This window comes from Pempheris klunzingeri, chromosome 7 (genome assembly GCF_042242105.1).
Source record: "Pempheris klunzingeri isolate RE-2024b chromosome 7, fPemKlu1.hap1, whole genome shotgun sequence".
In the NCBI taxonomy this organism is placed as follows: Eukaryota; Metazoa; Chordata; class Actinopteri; order Acropomatiformes; family Pempheridae; genus Pempheris; species Pempheris klunzingeri.
In genome coordinates, this window is record NC_092018.1 from 16,339,159 (window position 1) to 16,360,139 (window position 20,981).

Here is a 20,981-nt window from a genome sequence, read left to right on the forward strand (position 1 = left end):
TTATTTTTATTTAAAAAACCTTACATGTCCTGTCAGCAAATACTAAATCAAAACACACTGCCCCACTAACCCAGCTATCAGCCATCCCCATGTGACCCGCTTCTCGAAACTGGTTGTCCCGTGTGCTTCAGCACATAAATAACACACACGCATGAACTGAGAGGCTGCAGCACGTGAGGAGAATGATGAATTTTGATGGTGAAGGCAAGAAAAGATGATGTTGAATGGCACTTATACTGTCGCCAATGACATTACTCATTTTAAAGTAGCCATAATTGTTCTTTGTACATAAATAAGTAATCCAACATATTTATGCTGCCTTTGCTGAGGTCTCGAGGATAGTGTGAGTTGGTCAGCGGTGTGACTGATAGCGATTAGGACTGAAGTTGCTTGATATAAAGTCATTGCTTCAGTGAGAAAAGGAAGAAGGGAGTGAGGGTGGAATATATGATATCATATTTCATTGTCTCCCATTCTTTCGCTTTATCTCTTTCTGAACAAAGGCATAAGAGGAAACACCCAGGGTGCAGGCTGAGGCTGGAACCAGCTAGATCAGACCGGTAGCTGTTAGAGAGAAGGGGGAGGTGAAGGGAGAAGGAGGAGGAGGAGGCGAAGGGGGGGGGTGAGATGAAGGCTGGAGCAGAGGATGGAGAGGGAGTAAGGGGTAGAGAAAAAGGATGGGATAAGGGAGACTGGAGGAGGGGAGAGGTGGAGGTTAAGTGTTTTGGACACGATTCTAGATGGATCGTCTGGCAGGCAGACAGCTAAGGCCCCATTCCCTCAGTGATGTAATGCATCAGGCAGATGCTATTTTTAGCCACTCTGGTACATTTAGCTTCCTTAGCGTCAGCACACAGGGCTATCGATCAGCAGCACAACTCACCGAGAGGATGAGAGCTGCAACTGTGCAAAGTAGCTGCACCAAAATATTACGTTTCCTATGTGCATTGGTGTGGCTGTAACAACCTTTTATTTTATTAGATTTCATTTGTTTTTTTTGCTGTCTGGTGTTTTGATTTATGTTCACTGATGTTGATTTATTTTTTTTTTCATTTCATCTGGCATTATGCCAGTTTGCGGTCATCTTCTTTATCATGTTCCACCTCTGAGTTACAGTTGGAAAAGGAGCATTTTGCTTCATTCAGACCTGCTTATCGTGGCATAGTGAGGTTACATCTTGTCTAAAGATAAATCGAATAGTTCCCAAGGCAGCAATAGATCTTGAACAAAAACAACAACAGTGAACCGACAGTCTCCTGGGTGCTTCAGGGGCAGAAAACAAAAGGGAACTGTCTTATTGGACATTTATCCTAGAATATGGACCAATAGTTCAAAGCTTAACCCTTTAACCTTCTGCTCAACCATGTGGTAGAGCACATTTTGACTCACTATATCTTATTGAAAACATGTTTTACTTACGACATCTCAACCGTTTGGTAGAGGCCAATATTTCAAAAAATGTGGGGTCTATTCTTAAAAAAACATTGATTTTTGTGATTAGTGCCCCAAGGAAATAAAATATATAAAGAATACATTTTTTCATTGCTTTTTTCTTGGTGAGGAGGTTAAAGGGTTAAGGTTCAGGGTCTGATGACTCGGCCCCAAAAACATTCTGTAGAAGAGCTGCTTTGTTTCCTACTTTTTTATATTTGTTCTCATCATCTCTGTCTCCTCATTTATGGGTTTTGTGGACATAATCACATGTGAGTGAGATAGCATCTTGATATGTAATCTTTTGTACAATGGGGTAATGACTTAGTAGCATTCAGGCATTATGTTTGCGAGCTTTAGTAGTTCCTGTTTTACCAGGCACGAGAGCACGAGAACACGCATATAACCCACACCACACTGACATGACCTGCATTTAGAGTCCAGCAGCACCTCCCAGTCTCTGCTTTTAATAAGTCTAAAGCCTGAGGGTCTAGACAGGTTGACTCTTGGTGTCTTACACAAAAAAGAAGGAGGCCTGGGGACAAAGAGCAGAAGCAGTAGATGGGCTCTGATAAACTCCACATCCGCACCTGTCACCTCCCCACCCTACTAACCCATCCCTGAGGCACATCATCATCCCTACGGTTCAAACACGTACCTATGTTATTTTCACAATGGACTGAACAATGGCCACAGTTGTAACTATGACCCCCTTACCTACTTAACTAATCTCAGCTACCATGCCTTGACAAAGGCCACATCCATATCAATCCCAGCTGACTGCTGACTTTACATTTCTTTCAGAACCACAGGGCCTGACCTTTTACTATGTTGTCTCTTCAATAAGGCTCAAGCAACAGGTGTAGAAACCATCAAAAAACAAATGGATATACTTTGGTTTTAATTTATCCAACGACACCCCTCCATCCTCACAGAGGCTGTTACCTAATTGTTCATCACAGTTAATTGGTTCATGGTGTTTGCATCGCAGCACTGGCAACGTGTGCAATCATTGACAACAGCCTAAAGGATCAGTCGGCTCTGTCATAAAACCTGATGGACTCCCTTTTGCAAACCTCCCCCCCTTGTAAGTGCTGTGTGTTTCCTGACATTTAGCAGTCCTAGTGTTAGACATTCAGTTTGTTTGTCCTAAGTGTAATTATCTCTAGGGAGACTCCCTTATCTCAGTCACACCCTATTTCTCACTCCAGTTTCAGTATAGAGATTGTCCTCACTGGTGTAGTTTCATTAACACGTTCCAGTTCATGCCAGGCTCAAGTTACAGGAAGTTTTTTTTTTTCCTCTGAAGGCTGATCTAGGCCTTATTTGGTGAACTACTCATCCAGCAGCGGAAATGTTAGATGATTCTTTGAAAGCCTCCGTGGAGTTTCTTAAGCCGAACTTGCATCACTTGCGTCATAAACCTTTCTTTTAGCCTCACAGCCAAATGCAGCTAGAACAACATGAGCATTTAAATTGGAAAGCTTTGCTGCTTTGGTACACATAAACAAAGTAAGATCAATTTCCTGTTTTTATGTGAAGGCTTGTTTGTAGCCTCCCATGTGTCAGTAGACAGGTACAACTACATTTCACTGCCTGTGCTGATGGCAGCAGCATTTGAAACAGAAAACTTGATGGCTGGTTTGATTTGAATTGCACCCACACAGCTCAGTGCGTGCCTGTGTGTGTGTGTGTGTGTGTGTGTGTGTGTGTGTGTGTGTGTGCGCCCTTGTATTACAGAAAACTTGAGAACCCCCACAGTAAGGGGCCCACAGGTTTTTGTGGACCTTACTGGGAGAACAAAATTTTTTGAACTGAGCTATTTTGTTATTGACAAAACTAAGTGTCAAAATGTTTGTTTGGTGATTGTTAAGGTTAAGGTAAGGTACATTGTGTCTATGGGAAGGGCAACATACTCTGTGTGTCTACCTACCAGCCTACTCTATTGTCAAATAAAAGAAAATGAGCCGTATAGAGAAGCTGTAAGCCCTAAGTGGGTTAGATTACTTTGTGATCTTTCTGAATACAGTCTCATGCCCTGCCCTGCTGTTTTAGCCATATGACATGAGGTATGATATATTAGCCAGAACCATGTGAGCGGCAACAATAGAGTATTATGTAAAAGGCACAAAAGCAATAAAAAGTCAGGCCACAGTGTCCTTGTGTGTGTATGTCTGTGCATGTGTGTATGCGTGGGTACCTGTGTATGTTAGTACTTACTGTAGGGCCATCGGACGATCATCAGACTAGCTTTAGTCAAATAAAATCTTTATGGGAAGCACACCTTGTTGTCTGTTGACTCACCCAAAGTGTATTAGCATACCTGTTAACAGGTTTCTATCTTTGACCTGAGCCAGGTCGTCCCTAGCCCAGCTCAATGGAGGACACAAACAAACAGACACATGCACATCTGGGTGGCAACCACCTGTTTGAGAGTCTATTCACACCACTGCATTTGTATGCTCTTTTAAGCCCTTTGTACTCCCTTCCATTTGAGGCCATTTCTCTCTCTACCTGTTATGTCACCGTTTCAGCGCAAGTCAGCAGTTGTTGTCGCTAGCCCCCAACATACCCGTTGATTTATCCCTACTCAACTCTATGTGTGCCATTGGTGCACACAGCCATAAAAATACCTAGAGTGCACTGACACCCCCTTTGTGCGTGCCGCACTTGACTGTGCCCTACGCTTGATTTCACAAAATTAGAGCCTTTTGTGTTAAACAAACATGCGTGTATGTACTGCATGTTTGCTTATGATTATGTGTCTAGCGTCCTGCAGTTTATTTAGCATTTCTCGCTTGGTAGTTTCCCCTTTGTTTTGCCTTTGAGAGGATAGATGGTGTGTCATTCTGTGCCTTTGGCCAAATGAGGCTAACTCTCAGCCAAAAACACACAACCGCGCCGCATAATCTTTGTTCCCATAAGCTACCTGAACAGCTTCTCCACTCAGGCACGATTCCAGGCCATCCAGGCACGAGTTTCCTTCCTGTGCCATCCCTCCCACTCACACCCCGCAGGGCTTGAAACATGGATGGAAAACTGACTCAGGATTCTTCTTTTTGTTTTTAAATGGGAGGATGTAGACAGTCTTTGTAAGAGGTGGAAAATCCAAGAATGTTTATTTAGGGTTTTTCCTGGTGGGTTCACAAATGTACGAAAAAGGACAGAGAAAAAATCCAAACAACTACAAAGAGGAAGAGAAACGGACAGAAAATACACTTCAAGAGAAAGCCTGTAGAGAAAAGATATTTGAGGAATTGACATCACCCACTCAAACAGCCAAGATGTATTGTGACATTCGAAGGGGATGTCACTTTATATTCTTCTTTATTAGGATAAACCTCGGCACAAAACAAGTCAAACAAATATAAGCTGTGTGTTTGTGTATATGAGTGTGAAAAGCAGGTTGTGTAACATGTCACAGGTCATGTCACAGCTCACCATGCTTATTTACCTGGTTACTATAGGGACTGTGTTGCTAAACAAATTAGCTGAAACCAATGGGTGGCACCAGCTGTATACATTCGCTTGTTTTGGAGATATGAAGATCTCACCTGTCTTGAAAACAAATTTGCTTGAGCTTGACCAAATGACTGTTGAGGTTACAGAGATAATTATTGTATTGTGAGGATAAAGAGACTCCAGAAACCTTCCTCACTACCTGAAGCTGTGTCTGCTGCTGTATGTCAATAGATACTGAGTATAATGAATATAATGTGAGTAACATTTGACACCAAGTTATCACTCTGTCGGCTCCTACTCCCGTCCATTCACCCTCTTTCTGGTCCATGGCACTGGCAGCGGGGCCGCGATCCTGCAGGTTATGTAACAATCGCCCGGCTGCGTTGGCACCACACTCCGTCAGTGCCAGAGGTTAATGAAGCTCTCTGATGGACAGCGGAGCAGCAGTATTTTCTGCTGCCCTCGTGGGTTTTCCACACAGTCCTGCCTCCAATATTACAAATTGAATTTTGGCTCTGATGCGTTCCTGCCTACAAAACTCTCCCTCCTCTTCTCTTCTGCTACCTCTCTCTCTCTCTCACTCACACACACACACACTCACCACATACTGTTTTCTGCAGTGACTCTGCAATGCCCTTTACTCCGTTATTTGGAGAAGTGTTGCACCCACACGTTTGTGCAAATCTTAGTGTGTGTGGGATGATACGAAAAGAACATATTTGTCAGTGGTGTTTATGTTGTTTTTATTTTTGCTCCGGCCTGCATAGCTTGCTGCATGGTGATGTAACAGGTCTGCAGGGTAGTATGTCTCTCTTTAAAAATGTATAGACTTTAAAACAAGCAATAAATCGCCTTTTGCGCAGTCTAACCCGCTGACACTGCAAGGAGTAGTGCACCTGTTTGTGTGTGTGAGTGTGCCAGGTAGTCATACAAAATGTCATTGTGTTCCACAAGAAGAGTAAATTGTGTGCACAATAATTGTCATCAAAACCTGCCGTTGTTGCTGTTTCCGGGGCTAAAGGATGAAAGGTTTATTTACACACAATAGTAACAGATTCTAATTTAGTCTTTTTCTCTCTTTCTCTACAGATATGTTTCCTGGTGTCAGCTTTCCGTGGCCGAATGTTTTCAGAGGACAGCTGTGCTGCTCTGGCGCTCTTCTCTCACTATTTCCACCTCAGTCAGTTCTTTTGGATGCTGATACAGGTAACAGCAGGTTCACAAGCAAAACTAGACACATGTGACTCTACATAGCAACCAAAAAAAACCAAAAAACAACCAAAAAGCTCCTTATACTATTAATCCTACATATCAAGGCATAAAGAAGATGATGTACATTAGATTTCTACACAGGCAATTATTTTGCTGTAATTGCAAGCCATGCAGCTACATCATAGAAGACTATTATATAAGCAAACATATTTGCTCTATATCTGAGGTGGAGGCTGTTTTGCCATCCCTTGTCACCATGTAAAACTGTGTCTGTTCAGTCTGCAAGCCTCAACAATGATGTCTATTCACAAGGCCTTCAGTCAGACAGTGGAGCCAAGTGTTGAGCTGTAACTCAAGACGGTCAATAAAGTCAATCTGTTGGCCAAAGATAAACAGCACATGAAATGTCCTAATATACCATTATCGTGTACCCTTAATATGATCTTTTTTTCACTTTCATTTCACTGTAGTTTATTTCAATTAATCTGGACATCACTTTTATTCACACATCAAATGTGATTATTTCTTATTGAAGGGCACCTGTAATTTAAATCTCCTTTTCTTCTCCTGCTCATTTTCCTCATGACTTGGCATAAACAGGGTTCCCATTCTCTATTCCGTTCCTTACGTGAAGCATGTGCTTTTTATGTAATAACTAGTGGAACTTCATACCACCACGTGGGCTTAGGCAGGTTTTGATTAGGGGATGAGATGGAGGTACAAGAATGCTGCATGACATGATCTTTGACCCTAGACTGGTACCACTTAGTAGCACCTCACCCCAGCAGCTCCTAATCCCCCTCCCTCTTGACCATCTGCCCTTTATTTATTTTTTTTTTTGTGACATAACTGCAGAGAACAAAAGCCAGGCAGGCAAAGTCCCAACTTGCAGCTTAACATAAGAATCTATAAAGGATTGATTTATACTGGCAGAGCCTGAGTGACATCAAAAATGTGCCTTAGATCTTTTCATTAGTGCTTAAACACCAAAACGCTATCCTTTATTTTTCATACAAATACATCTAGGTGTATGCCACACACAAAGACAAAAAAGAATATGATTTTTATCTGCCAGTGTTAAGCCAATTTTAATCCTTCAGAGAGACTATGGATGACTTGTGACCTGCTGATACAGCACAGGAATGTGGTGAAAATGGGCCCCCGAGTACCTCATCAGCCCCTCCAGAGAGGAACGCTGTCCCAGGGATAGACCCTTTACCTCATTTGATTCCCCTCCTCCTAATCCTGCTGTCTAGTGAAACCAGTTAATTAACTTAATTGAAATAATTCATGTTTGTTTAGTTTTGGACTCTTTGAACTCAACACTGGATACTGACTCTGCCATGAAAACAGTAGTGAAAGCTCAGACCCAATAACATTTCACATTTTTAAGGTGGGAAATGTGATCCATTGTCGTCATAACTCAAGATATTCCAGAACTGTCGGCTTGTGTCCAACAGTCATAAACATGTCCACCACATAAACATGATAAGCAGACCAGTGTCCCGAGGAGACCTGTCCCCAAATTAACTTTCTCTCCCCCCTGCTTTTCCCCTCGCTGCCCCCATCTTGCATAACTGTTGCTTTGATTCCATTACTCCTCAATCTTTTACAATGTGTGACGTTAGTCTGTGAACATAATCACTGTTTATGTAGTGGATTTAATCTCTCCTGGCACATATGTTATTATTGATGGAGTATTATGAGATTAGCCCTTTGAATACGCTAATGGAGAGTGACCACAACAGGGTTATACTGGGACCAAGCAGTGTTGTAGGTGCTAAATGCCCTTTTTTTCCATATCAGAATGTTTACCAGTTGACCTCTGAGATATGTTAAGAGTAAAGGATCAGGACAAATGCTTTCATGTAGCTTCAAAAGTGTTAGACTTTGTGTGACGAGAAACGGCAGTAAGATAAAATGTGTTTTGATGTAAAAAAAAAAAAAAAAAGCAGGTTCAGACACATGACAGTAATTAGTACAGTTGTAGAGCTAATATGAGCTGTTTTTATTCACTCACTCATTGCTCTTGTTCTTAAACACTTCTGCCACAAAAAATCTCTTGACATTTCTTTATAGACCATGAAAATATTGCTGCCACTCTGGCTTTCATTGACGTGTGGCAGTAAAACCCCTCTGTCCACACAGTCTCAGTATCGACCCCAGTGATGTCTCACCGCTCATTTTTCCACCCTATCAAGTAGCTGCTTTCAGCTAAATGGTTGATATGAGTGGGCGCCAGCAGCCCATCTCAGACCATGAAGAAGACTTCAAATCAATAATGGCAGTGTGCGTGGGTGTGTCTGTTTGTGAAGATGTCTACAGCCAAATGTTGGTCAGGGAAATATGTGCTGACATAATGCCAGAAAACAACCAATAATTGAATCACTATCCAGACCAGCTTTTTCTTGACTGCAGAGGCAACCTCAGCTTACTGAGGAGCTGCATGATATTACATAACAATACTGTACAAGACGTACTAGAGCCTTAATACTGGTCCACAGTGTTTTTCTGTCCTGTTTCGTTGTGCCGGTTAGCCAGACAAACAGCCAGCTAGTTTGCCAGTTTCACATTTTTGTACACGCTGATACTTGATTGTGATAGTGGATGGATAAGTGACCTCCAGAGGCCACGAGGCTAGCCGGTCAGTCAACTGGCCATGTGGTCAGACCAGTAGTCCAACAGTGCTACTGCATTATTCGCAGTATTCAGTTAATCCTAAATTAGTGTGTAAAGTGTAAATAGTTTTTGTTTTATTTGTCAAGCTTTTTTAGGTTTTGTCCCCTGCTGTAGAGTAGCTGCAGGAGCATTTCATCAACAGAAGGAAGTAAGATCTGCGGATTATCCAGACTAACCAGGACATTGATTTTTGGAAAGACACATTGTTGTTGAATTCTTGAATTCTAAAAAAATTGCATGGCTAGATACTGCTAGATGTAATTTGGTTGAACTGACCCCTCAGTCATCAAGCCAACTAGTCAGCAATTATATTGATCTGTATCATTTACCCTGGTAACATGTTGCTTATTTCTGCTGTGTCAACAGTCAGCGAAGGATACAGCCACTGCAGAGGCAACAGCTCCGCACAAAGTTGCCCATAATCCCTTTATTGCACCTACGTCCAGTCTGCTAACAGCCAAGAAAGAGCAGTTCTTGAATGTGGCCGACATCACTCTGTTATCTCAGTGCAGTGCTGTCACTGTGTACTGTTACACAACAGAAGTGTAGTTCTGTGTGGTCTATATGTGTATTTGTGTGTATTTTTATGCTTTGTGTGCTTGTGCAGCAGTGTTTGTTGTGTCAGTGGTTATACAATATGGTTATGGTTATGGGGGAGACAGACGTTATCTGAGGGGGAGGTTAGCATCACTTAACTTCCTGTCATTAGTTGCATCACAGTGCCCTCTGTGCAAATGACCTGCTTAAGTGTTTGCAGACAGATGGACAGTCACAAACATCATCAGCTGTTATTCATTATAGCCTTTGAGCTGTTGCATAAATGCTTTTTACTCTAAAAACTTTTTAAAATAAAGGTTTTTTGACTGTAAAAAGTTTGGTATTAATGAGGCTAGATGCAGTAAAGGTAATCAATTTGTGACCTCTGCCCACCAGTGGGATTGTAAAATAGAGAGCTACTGTTTTAAAGAAAGATATTTTATTGTCTTAACACAGGGATAAGACATTGTGTCTGTGTTGCAACCAACAGGTGTTCAGAAAAGCTGGTTATGTAACAATGCAGGGTTTAGTGTATCAGATGGATGGGACTATCAAAGCCTGCTAGATTACAAAGCAAACCAAGCTATTGTGGGTGTGATAAAAGTGTGTGTGTAACATGTGTTTTATTACCTCACCCACTATGAAGATCAAATGTTCTCACAGGCAGAGATAGATGAAAAGTTCAAAGTCCAAACAGTTCACCTGCTACAGGTTTAAAAGAAATATTATGGTCCATGAAGGAGTTACTTGTGTTTGCACATATCTGTTTTCTGTTTCCCTTACGTAAGTTTTTTTCTATAACTGTGTCCGCAGGCGGTGAACTTCTGGCAAGTGCTGGTGATGAATGACGAGCACACAGAGCGTCGATACCTGCTCTACTTCCTGTTGGGCTGGGGACTTCCTGCACTGGTCATCATTGTCCTGGTCATCGTCTTGCTTGGCGGCTTTGGATGGACCATACACAGTGTATACGGACTGGTGCAGGGAGATGTGTAAGTGGACAGTGCTAAACAGGCAGATACAAACACAGGTGGTCTTAAGAGCTGATGAACTGGAGGTGGTACGGACCCAACACTAACGTAATCTGTTTTCATAAAAGGACTCATGGGTTTGTTTGTTTTTTTTTAAACGAGTCAGTCGTGGTGATTTCAGTTTCTCTTTTAAGGTTTAGGTAAATTCCACTTCAGGCGAGAGCAGAGAAAACAGAAAGCACCTGAGCCAGTGACATCATGTGAGGAGGCAGTTTGCCCAATCATCTGAATGAATAAACGTGTCACCCCACATAGAAACTTGAGTCATTACCTTAGAGGTGGAGGCTTTTACACAGCGGGGTGCAGAGATGAGCGGAGAAACCTTAAATAACCCATATACTGTATGGCTTTGTCTGTTTGTGTGACTGTGTGTGTGTGTGTGTGTGTGTGTGTGTGAGTGACCCTGTGTGTGAGACCCTGTGTGTGAGCTAAAAATAACCGGTTGCCATCTATGTATAGAGCACCTGGATCCTGGAACAACACAACAGATGACGTCACTTTGTAAAACCCTGCACAGCAGTCCCGAGTCAGTCTTATATGTGTCTTGCCCAAGTAAACTTTTTACATTGCGACGTATGTGTGTTTCATGTGTAATCAAGTATGCGTGACGGGCAAAGTCAAACACAGATGAAGTTTACACCCTTAAATCACATCTAAAATTAGCCAGTGGTCTTAGGTGTGGCTGTTATCCTTGGGATCGAGTGTGTATGCGTGTTTCCTGTGAGTGGCTGTGTGTGAGACAGTGAGCGTATACACGAGAGATTCAAGGATACAGAGGAGTATTCAGTTTTCCTGGAAGCGTACCTTCCTCTTTGAGGGAATGAGGCAGCCTTTGAATTTCCCCTCTCTCTCTCTCCTCATGAGTGTAAACAGGCCTCCGTCTTGTTTTCTCACAACTTGTGTGAGGCTGTCTCAGTTTCACCCTGCCTGCATGCGAGTGTCAAGCTCAGACCTTGCGTCAGTGAGCATTTTTGTGTCATATATATTTCATTTGTATTGATGTTTGTGTCATATATATTCTAGCAACCCCTCTGTCATCACTGCAGGTACTCGATCATCCATATAGTTTAGGTTTTCATATAAAGGTTCTCCTTCGTCTAGCTGGGCCTCACATTGTTTGACTGAGTGCTCCTGTTACTGCTCTGTGGGTTGGACCTCGTTTAATGTTTACTGTGGCACATAAGTCTTTAAATCTTTAATGTGAATAGAGTCATCTCTTAAATTTAACAAACCTGTCTCTAGATTCAAGTGCAGCTAAAACAGTCTCTGACCAAAGAGTCCGGAGACAGAAATAAAAGGTAAGAGAGAAATACATAAATGATTATGACAGCAAAAAGTTAAGAGTCTTGAAATAGATCATTATTTTGCACATGTATTGATACTTTATTTTATTTCCTAAATGTTTTTAAATTCTATGACATATATTGAACAAAATACAATTGTGCTGTGCTTTGCAAATTCTTATTTGAGTCTCACATGATAAACTGTGTTACCTAAATGGACTGATTCACAGTTAATTTGGCTTCTTTCTAGCCAGGCTATAACGTCGCCCAAGTAATTTCCTGTAGAGGCGGATATTTAAACCTGACATATGTCTATCCCATGCAGGCTGTTTTATAGTCTCACCTGTGGAAATGTAAATTTACAACTTGAACATCCTGCGATCACATTATGAAAGTCAAAGGCCACCACGGAAGCCCATATGTCTCCTTAAGACAGACTTAATTTATAATATTAACTTTATATTTGGTGTTCCTTAAGCCAAGCCCTGTCCTTAAGTGACCCATTACCTCATACTGCCTTATGTATAAAAAAGAACATTTCTCTGAAAGTCTGCCAAAAGAGGCATTGGTCACTATATTTCTATCCTCCCTGTGAAGTCAGTGAAATGGGCCCCTTGGTAATGCTTTCTTTAGTCACTGCAGTTTACTGTCCTGTGAGACTTTCAGTGAAGTAGACGATCTCATCCTCTCACCAGACCAGAGCAGTAAGAATACCCATAATCCAATGTGTTTACATTCTCATAGTCTGACTGTCTCACTGGGTCAGGGTGATGCAATGCTTTATTTGGCATACCTCATGTTATGTTATGGCTACCATAGCTCCAGTTATTTCTCTGTGGCTGCTCAAGTACAGTCAAATACAGAGCTATCTGTACTTCATGCTCCCACCAAACCGGGGGCTAAGCTTGTTTTGTGAAAAGGACAAAGTCACATGAGTGTTTGGATAGTTGTTTGGCAGTTACAGTTTATATTAGGATGTTGTCCCAGAGCAAAATATTTTCCTCAGTTTTCTTTAATAAAGACGTCTGATTGGACCGAAGCTGGGAAAGGAGTCGTGAGAAACCAACAGAGATAGCCAGTTATACAGATTCACAACAATAGGGAAATGAAGAGAAAAAAAGAGAAATAATTTGATCGTAAAAAAAAAATAGCCTTCGTAACCACTTTAAGTAATAAGTGTTAAAATACAGTTTGCCCCCGAAAAAAGGTTTTTCCTTTGTCTGTCAGGTAGGATCAGCAGATGAACTCATATAACCAATTGTACTGTGTTGTGTGGTCTTTGAAATGTTCTTTCATCCTTTGAATAGAAAAACACTTTTAAGCGTCTTTAGCCTTAGATATTATCCCACTGCAGCTGCAGGGTGACCCAGTTGTTGAGAAGATTTAAGAACATACGTGTTTCACGGCTGAAGGCAAAAGCTGCTGTTGAGCAAGAATGCTGTGAGTCTTAGGGAGGCTCAGAGGTCTCACCGGCTGGATCCTGTTTGTGGAACTTGAAGAAACAAGGTCTTAACTTGAGTAAATATAGAGCAATATAGGAATGAAATATATTTCCGTTCTCTAGAGCTTACCTTTGAGCTGGACGCACCCTTTAATTTTAGCATGACTTCTCTCTCTCTCTCTCTCTCCTTCTCCTTTTCCTCTGCTTCTTTCTATGTACACTGAAACAAAACCAATCACTCACATTTCTGTCTGTTTCCTCCTCTAGGTGCTTCATCCCGAACATCTATGCAGCTCTGTGCACAGCAGTGCTGGTGCCTCTCATCTGCCTAGTTGCAGTTCTGGTGGTATTCATCCACGCCTACCAGGTTACTCAGCAGTGGAAGGCCTACGACGACATTTACCGCGGACGAACCAACAGCACAGGTACCCATCAAACCTCTAAATACATATACACAATGCACATAATATATTAGAAATATTATATAGCAATTGAGTATTCTTAAATCTATACATATAGCACATATTTGAGAATGAGTTCTCTCTTGTTCTTCCGCTTTAAGAGGTAAAAAATATGTATGCACTTTTAAAGATAAGAGATACAAGACGTGTACAATCACACAATCACTCTGCTCACATAAAAAATACCACAAAAATAAGTAACCTGCTGCCAGGATGCCCTCAGGGGCTAGACTGCATCCACCCTTATTTTTGGCCCCTATTTTGCTCACCTTACAAGCTCAGCGTCTGTCTGCCATGTGTGTACCTAAAGGTTTCATAATACAAGAGCAAAGCATTAGCAAATATCTGCTTTTCTTATTGCGATAATGCAGTCTAAAGCAAAGCAGTTTAAAGTGTCATGAAAGCAGTTTATTTTGTACACTGTGATGTTCTTTGGGTGCATATGGAAAGCCTAAAACCTTTCTACAACATCCAATGTTTATTTTACGTTTAGTCCATCAGTATCATGGCTCTAATCAGTGGCCAGCTGTGAGAATCAGCAGGCTTTAGCTTGTTTTGCTCAGTCAAGGCCCTCCAATGACAAAGCAAAGCCTGAATTAGTGCCAGTCCTTTGGCTGGCGAACTGTGTGCCCTACACGCTGTGTGTGGCCGCTGAAGTAATGTAGGAAACCAAAACTGTGCTTTGCTGAGCAGCAGGCAGATGTGCATTATTAACTAGAGAGCAATACTTTCTCATCCATAAACCAGGCTGAGGCTAGAGGTCAGACTGTCAGATTTTTAGCTGACAGGAGCGTTTCACTAGGTGGGGCAGCGTGGACAGGACAGTTGGCAGGATGGGTCAGGGGTGCACTGAGGGATGAGTTGGTTTGGGGTATGCAGTAGTTAGCACAGCAGAAAGGTTTCAGCGACTTCAAAAACTCCGTATGCACCCTGAGAGCGAGAACATGGGAGCAAATGCTTGGGAAATGTAGGCACAACACTGACTATTCCAAGCAGCAGTCTAGAGTCCCGACTGAGTGTGTGTGTGTGTGGCACAAGCACAGAGGACAGAGCGGCCCTTGAGGTGTGAATATGCGTGTCCAGTTTTGTGTAGAACAGCTGCACTGTGAAAAGGCTGCTCATGAATGGGAATTCAAATGAATTATGCACACACAAATAACACAAAGTTGGACAGGAACATTCTTTATCAAAGGTCATGCAGTGATAGATCAGTGTTAGTCTGGTTGCACCTTTAATTTTTATCTGGATGCTTAATGGCACAATACCACCACATATACACATAAACATACAGTATGTGGACACAGCATGCACACAGAAAGTGTGGGCTGCATTTAGTTGCAGTTTTCTTTTCGTTTATTGCAGCTCTCTGCAGAGTAATACATCAGTATTGGTTTTGCCTCAACATATCAAGAGTTCAACGGGGAATAAAACAAATGTTGGAGAAAGTCCTGTAATATTTTATCGTTGCGCCTCTGCTCATTCCCTGCAGAGGCGCAACTCTACAATTTGTTGGAGTTGGTTTAAAAGCCACAGCCACTGTTATAACACTCATCAGTTTAGTCCTGCAATATGCGGCTGGGCAAAAGATCAATCATTAAAATCTTTTGATTTGCCTTGAAATGTAATCAGATATGTATGGTATCACACACGTTACCTTTTTAATATGAAAATAGCCAGGGACCAATGAAATAACAATGATGAATAGTTGCCATCTTGACTGCCATCTTTATCACCCTTTAAGACCTTTTAACCTGTAAGATAGCTGATGGCATTCAGACAACGAATATTTGGGCTGCCAACTTTTTCAAAAGCCTTTCTGCAGCAAACAACTGAGATAAGCTGAGTGCTAATCTGTGTCTGTGTGTGTGCGTGTGTGATTGTGAGAAGCCCACATGGTAAACTCACAGCACCGTGCGAGATATACAGGACTTGTGACGCCAGTGAGTGTGGCCCCAACCTCCACACACGTACCTCAGCAAAGGCTGGAACGAAAAACACACAAACTAACTAAACTAAATTTACAACACTACCTATTCAAAGCACATTAATAAGTCCTTATCACTTCACCCATTGAACACACCAGGTGTGTTTGTGGGACGTGATGTTCATTTGATACTGAAGCGTGCAGACTTTCAATTTTCAACGGAGCAGAGTTGAATGAATAACTATTATTGTTGCATTTTTATGGCTCCCAGTGTTCCCTTTGAAGTCCAAACTCTGGTCATTCCAAGCTATAAAATGGACAGACAGCCCATCAGCTACCATGATGATTATTACTTCACATGAATGTATATACTAAAAAACTCCTCCTGTGTTCTAAGGACAATAACTGCTTCTTCCTGTTTTAAGACAAAATTAATGCCGTAAAGTTTTTAAGAGACAGATGCAGTTTATTTAGACCGGAGCATTTCGATTATTTGTTGTTCAGTTAGTGGGAAGTAACTAAGTATATTTACTCAAGTGCTGTACTTTAGTACAATTTTGAGTTACATGAGCTTTACATGATTATTTCTATTTGATACTACTTTATACTTACTTACGTTCCACTACATTTCAGTGGAAATGTTTTATTGTCAAACTTTTTACTGTACTACATTTAATTGACAGCTGTAACTACTAGTTAATGTCCGGAATAGAAGTTCACAGTAAACACATTGACACTGATGTAAAGACATACGTTTATAAAATACAGTATTTGTACAACACTAGTGGTCATTTCCAATGTCTATGAGTTGTTTCAGTTCCACCAGGCTCCTTCTAAACTTCTCAAATTCAGATTCATTTAAATAACTAAAGAGATATTTAGTAAAACGATTAGAGAGAAGTCCAAAAAATTTCACTCAAATTTGTGTAGCAGAACTTTTTTTTATTCTTTCCTACCTCATCATTTTCTCAGTTTTTTTTCTTTGAGGGGACCTGAATCCTTGGTAGGGTAGCACTGTACAAAAACCCTATAGACAGTAGTTAAAACTAAATGCACGGAGTGCCTCCATCCATGGTCGCAACTGTCGGAACTCCAACCAGCAACCCATTTCTTGTCTGCGTTTTCACTGTTGTTATCTAATAATTACTTCTAAAGAATCTACTGAATACTTCTTCCAACACTGATGGGTTTATTTACCTTTATAAATTGCTACATTTACTTATGAGTACCTCATGTTTCTTCTGTATTTTGCTGCTATGATGGAGGTACACAAAACATTTTGTTTTGCAACCTTAGTACTCTAACACCATTAATGTCATTACTCTTATTTGAATATTCCTCATAGTTAAACAATATAAACCACATAGCTATGTAAACACTTTAGTTCACACAGGCATTACTTGTATGTCGAGTGTTTGTGAGTGCTCAACGCAGGCTTATTACAGCTTGTTGTTATTACAGCTGCTGACCTCTCTGTGACAGTAAAGTCAGCTCCGTCTTGAGTTTCTGGCCGACTGTTTTTGTTGAACCCATGTTCTCCTCTGTTTGTCTTCTCACACTAGGAACCAGCTCCGATCAAATGGAAACTGGAGCCTGTAAACTAAAGTAGCTCAGTTGTGTCCAGAGAAAATCTCAAGAATTAGTTTTGAGCAGAAATTGCTCTATTGGGGGTTAAACTATTTGTTTATTTCTTTGCTCCGCCAGACAGAAAGCTAACCATGACATCATTTAGTGTCTCTGTAGCAGGGAACTTAGACCCTCTCACACACATAAAAATGCATGCACACACACACACGCACAGTAGCTATGGAAAACTCTCTGGTCTGATACAACTAAGAAGCAGAAACAAGCAGAGCAGGCAAACAGTCAGTGTCAGCATTTTGCAGTTAGTCTCCATTTGGCTCGAGGAACCTGCTCTTACTGTGGGAGCTCCGCTCGGTCCACAGACTGGAATGTGCTTACATGGTTGGAAAACTCAAACCAGGGAAGGAGGAGATGGAGACAGATGTGCAAGATAGAAGAAAAAGAGAAAGAGGGAGAGAGAGAGAGTCCATGTTGTTCTTCCTACAAGCAGTAGAGCAAGTGAGAAGACTTGGTGAAAAGCAACAGATAAACAGGCTCATTAAGCTGATTTATTGATTCTGAGCAAACAAACACCAAAATAAGACAAAATGTCCAGGGTGGGCGTAAAGCACAAAGAGGCTAGGTGTGAAATAAGAATACTAAAGCAATAGAAAAACAGGAGAATAAATAATGACTCACAGGAAATATGTCTCAGAAGGAAAGGGAGAGGCCTGAAAACTAAGAAAATGAAAAGAAGGAAGTATAACAGGGAGTTCAGCCAGAGTTATGGTCCAGTGAGATAAGGAGCAGAATTTGGAGCAGAGTGGAACTGACAGGGGGATGGAAGTGGCACCTAAGTGAGGGCTTTTTGTGCAAACTTGGGCCCTGTGCCCTGTGTTTCCATCCTACTTGTGAAGTGAAGTGAACTGTAGAGTCTGTCCTACATAACACCAACCAGTAGACTACAGCTAGCGTGACTCAGCAGACCAATTTTGAATTGGTGCTTTTTCCATTTTCCATTGGAGGGTCAGCCTGGAATAAGGTGATTTTGAAGATGCTGCCTTGAAATCCATTTGTTAAGCAATACATTAGATGAATCTTACTATGGACTGTGCACAGTCAGCTTGATGGACATGCTCTTTATGGTCATGGTAAATGTGACCATATGAAGCACAAGTGAATGTTATCCCTGGTTCATCATGTTCTCAGTGGCATGATGGTCACTAGTGGAAGCAGCCCTCCATCCACATCCTAGCACACACACACACACACACAATTTTACTTGGGATCCCCAATTTGTGCGCCGTACATTAAAACCACATTGGATGCGATATTCATGATGTCGGTGTGTTTCTAATATTCTACTGACGGTGTTCAGATTTCACTAGAGCATCACATCTGTAACAACTAGCAGAAACCAACTAGTAAACAGATCTTTTTGTGAGGACACTCACTCTGATGCCCTGAACACCTACATCTATAAAGTTCATTTATCAAATGCAGCCTCTTTTTGATAAGGTCTACATCCTTGAAAAACATAGAAGGTATAAATAGACAGCCTTGTTTCTGTGGCTTCCATCGTGCTCTGCTTCATTATGTCCTGTTGAAACAGGCTGGATACTAATGAGCTGTTTCATTAGGCAGGTCTCTCTCTCTCTGTTGTGATGACTCACGCTTGATAGTTGAGTCAGCTTCTGCTCCTGATTGGCAGCACTTATTTTGTTTGTACTCTAATTAGCTGTTCTAATAAAAGGAGAGAGAATGATATTTCAAGCTGAGAGGAACACCATGAACTAACAGATGAGCTACAAGGCCGTAATTCAGTCTCCACTTCAGTGCGAGACTGAGGTCGTTCTCTTGAACTCTCACATCATGAATTATTAATAATACAAGGGGCCGTTGTTAAAAGGAATATGAATTTATCCATGACTCCTTTTATATATAGAGTCTGAGGCGTAGTATTCGCCACTAGCTTTGTAGTGTCGCATATTGTATGCCTGAAAGTGGTGTATCAGCCCTGACAGAAAGTGGGTTACCAGTGGCACCAGTTGCTACAGGAGTGCTCAGTTTAGAAATACCTGCAAACACCTGTCTTTTTTTAGAAACACTTGACTCAGTCCACATGCGGAAGATCTGTCTGAACATTTTTCTTCATGCTGTGTGTACAGTGTGGCGGGTGTCCGCTGTATATAGCATAAGGTCATATGTTGGTATACTTTTATCACAAAAATTGGACTGTGTGTGTTTGAGAGAATGATTTTAGGGCCTATTTACTGAGGGGCAATTGAAATCTCACACTCAATTTTGATAGGTGATCTTGGCCATAGTTTATGTTACTTTTTCAGTCAAATTACTTGAGTCATAAACATAGTCATACTGTGAGAGGTGAAAATTTTAGTAGTACGATTCCATAGGTTAATTTTTTTAACAAATACAAAGTCAGAATTGTCCACCAGGCTGTATATTCAAAAGCCTTTTGTGCCTGTTGTTCCACCTCTAGACTATGAGTAGCCACATTTACAAACCTCATGATCATTTCTATGTCCATGTTGATAATTTACTCTATTTGCATCCTACCATTGCCACTCATCAATACGTATTGGATATATGTGGCTAACATATCTGGCTCTTACATTGACATTAGTGGCACTGCAAATACTTAATAGATGAAGCGTGTAGAAAATGGGAGTCCAGCCCTAAGTGTGTGCTTGTGTCTGTGTGTGTGTATGAGGTTTTCTCAGCTAATCTTACATTTCTGCCCCCCAACAGCATACAGCAATCACTAGTTTGGGCTTTAAACAAGGTCTATATCTGCTCACATGTGGATCACGTGGACTCATTAAGACTTTTGGACAGCAGAAAAGGCGCTGTGCAACCATCACTGAATTGTGGCTACAAGAACTGGTTCATTAGACGGCTCCTGAGGCCCACTCCTGGCTCTAACACCCCTCTCTTCTGACTGCCCCACTGTTTGGGGTTATCAGCCCATGCTTCTGAAACACTGCAGCAAAGGAGGATTATGCTATAGGTTATATCACCCAGGAAAATGAGATGCTTCATTAAAATCTGGTTTCAAGCATAAAGTGTGACTCATTTTGAATCGTGTTGAACTTTAAAGTGGAAAAAGTAGGAAACGCAGTGGGTGTGTCATACAAAGAATACAGCAGGTGTTATATGTGTTTACTCGTCTAGAGGACTAAGATAAAAGCTTATCAACCCGATTTTACATGAGTCATAAAATGAATCCAGTTCCATTATGTAATATATTTAGTTGTTGATACACTAACTTGTGCAGATATTGTTTTTAATCCTCCTCTGTTGTTATTTTGTGCTCCAGAGGTGCCGCTCGTCCTCTACCTGTTCCTGCTCATCTCCCTGGTCTGGGTGTGGGCGGGACTCCATATGGGCTACAGGAACCTGTGGATGCTCATCCTCTACGTCATCTTTAACTGCCTGCTGGTGAGCCCATGGACTTATTTATCTACTTGTTTGCGCACATGCTTGCTTGCCTGTCTACTTGCTCATTTAAATGTTCATTTTTTACACACTCAATCAGCAGCAGCATCTCCCATCTTGTACTGCAGGTCTTTCTTGGTTTATACACTGTCCTGAAAAGATTAATGTACTGGTTTGCTGTTCGTTATCATCCTTCTTAATCTAATCATTAGTTTTGTCATTAATTTCACTGGCACCATTGACATATATTTAAGCTATCTATGTTAACGTCCCCAGTGCAGAGACGTTTTGATATGCACCCTCAAACTCAAATTATGTTGGAGTTTCAAGTTACACTCTTTCATTGTGTTACACAGCTGCCAATGGCAATCCCGATTCTCCAAATTACCTCCCGGAAAAATGTTGCTGTTTTGAAACTGTGCACACTGAGCCAGGAGAAAACGTGGGTGATATGGGGCGTAATAATAATAGCAGGATGTGTGCTTTTTGATAAAGATAGAT

General features: G+C 41.4%; 1 protein-coding gene across 1 annotated transcript in view; it reads left to right on the forward strand.

The window, feature by feature from the left end:
* adgrv1 (adhesion G protein-coupled receptor V1) overlaps positions 1-20,981 on the forward strand; it is a 94,017-nt gene that overhangs the window by 60,336 nt on the left and 12,700 nt on the right. Inside the window, exons 88-91 of the mRNA XM_070833716.1 lie at positions 5,983-6,099; positions 10,135-10,313; positions 13,344-13,501; positions 20,362-20,483. Of these exons, the coding sequence (XP_070689817.1) occupies positions 5,983-6,099; positions 10,135-10,313; positions 13,344-13,501; positions 20,362-20,483 (576 nt within the window). The remainder of the gene's footprint in view (positions 1-5,982; positions 6,100-10,134; positions 10,314-13,343; positions 13,502-20,361; positions 20,484-20,981) is intronic.